General features: G+C 51.2%; 1 protein-coding gene across 1 annotated transcript in view; it reads left to right on the plus strand.

Moving 5' to 3' along the window:
- Positions 1-84: 84 nt before the first annotated feature.
- The window catches only part of LACBIDRAFT_332838 (uncharacterized protein), a gene marked incomplete at both ends in the record, with an annotated part of 7,804 nt that continues 6,669 nt past the window's right edge, over positions 85-1,219 (plus strand). The window contains 17 exons of the mRNA XM_001887401.1: positions 85-87; positions 155-157; positions 225-227; positions 295-297; positions 367-369; positions 437-439; positions 507-509; positions 577-579; positions 647-649; positions 718-720; positions 788-790; positions 858-860; positions 928-930; positions 998-1,000; positions 1,068-1,070; positions 1,138-1,140; positions 1,208-1,210. Of these exons, the coding sequence (XP_001887436.1) occupies positions 85-87; positions 155-157; positions 225-227; positions 295-297; positions 367-369; positions 437-439; positions 507-509; positions 577-579; positions 647-649; positions 718-720; positions 788-790; positions 858-860; positions 928-930; positions 998-1,000; positions 1,068-1,070; positions 1,138-1,140; positions 1,208-1,210 (51 nt within the window). The remainder of the gene's footprint in view (positions 88-154; positions 158-224; positions 228-294; positions 298-366; positions 370-436; positions 440-506; positions 510-576; positions 580-646; positions 650-717; positions 721-787; positions 791-857; positions 861-927; positions 931-997; positions 1,001-1,067; positions 1,071-1,137; positions 1,141-1,207; positions 1,211-1,219) is intronic.

The following is a 1,219-nucleotide window of genomic DNA, read 5'->3' on the forward strand; positions in this document are numbered from 1 at the left end:
GGTTTTGAACAGGCTGTAAGTCAGAGGATCTGGCTGGCCCTTCCTGCTTGTTGCTGACAAGAGCATGCTCTGGGTTTTGAACAGGCTGTAAGTCAGGATCTGGCTGGCCCTTCCTGCTTGTTGCTGACAAGAGCATGCTCTGGGTTTTGAACAGTATGTAAGTCAGGATCTGGCTGGCCCTTCCTGCTTGTTGCTGACAAGAGCATGCTCTGGGTTTTGAACAGGCTGTAAGTCAGGATCTGGCTGGCCCTTCCTGCTTGTTGCTGACAAGAGCATGCTCTGGGTTTTGAACAGGCTGTAAGTCAGAGGATCTGGCTGGCCCTTCCTGCTTGTTGCTGACAAGAGCATGCTCTGGGTTTTGAACAGTATGTAAGTCAGGATCTGGCTGGCCCTTCCTGCTTGTTGCTGACAAGAGCATGCTCTGGGATTTGAACAGTATGTAAGTCAGGATCTGGCTGGCCCTTCCTGCTTGTTGCTGACAAGAGCATGCTCTGGGTTTTGAACAGTATGTAAGTCAGGATCTGGCTGGCCCTTCCTGCTTGTTGCTGACAAGAGCATGCTCTGGGTTTTGAACAGGCTGTAAGTCAGGATCTGGCTGGCCCTTCCTGCTTGTTGCTGACAAGAGCATGCTCTGGGTTTTGAACAGGCTGTAAGTCAGAGATCTGGCTGGCCCTTCCTGCTTGTTGCTGACAAGAGCATGCTCTGGGTTTTGAACAGTATGTAAGTCAGGATCTGGCTGGCCCTTCCTGCTTGTTGCTGACAAGAGCATGCTCTGGGTTTTGAACAGTATGTAAGTCAGGATCTGGCTGGCCCTTCCTGCTTGTTGCTGACAAGAGCATGCTCTGGGTTTTGAACAGGCTGTAAGTCAGGATCTGGCTGGCCCTTCCTGCTTGTTGCTGACAAGAGCATGCTCTGGGTTTTGAACAGTATGTAAGTCAGGATCTGGCTGGCCCTTCCTGCTTGTTGCTGACAAGAGCATGCTCTGGGTTTTGAACAGAATGTAAGTCAGGATCTGGCTGGCCCTTCCTGCTTGTTGCTGACAAGAGCATGCTCTGGGTTTTGAACAGGCTGTAAGTCAGGATCTGGCTGGCCCTTCCTGCTTGTTGCTGACAAGAGCATGCTCTGGGTTTTGAACAGAATGTAAGTCAGGATCTGGCTGGCCCTTCCTGCTTGTTGCTGACAAGAGCATGCTCTGGGTTTTGAACAGGCTGTAAGTCAG

Source organism: Laccaria bicolor, genomic scaffold (genome assembly GCF_000143565.1).
Source record: "Laccaria bicolor S238N-H82 LACBIscaffold_45 genomic scaffold, whole genome shotgun sequence".
NCBI lineage: Eukaryota > Fungi > Basidiomycota > Agaricomycetes > Agaricales > Hydnangiaceae > Laccaria > Laccaria bicolor.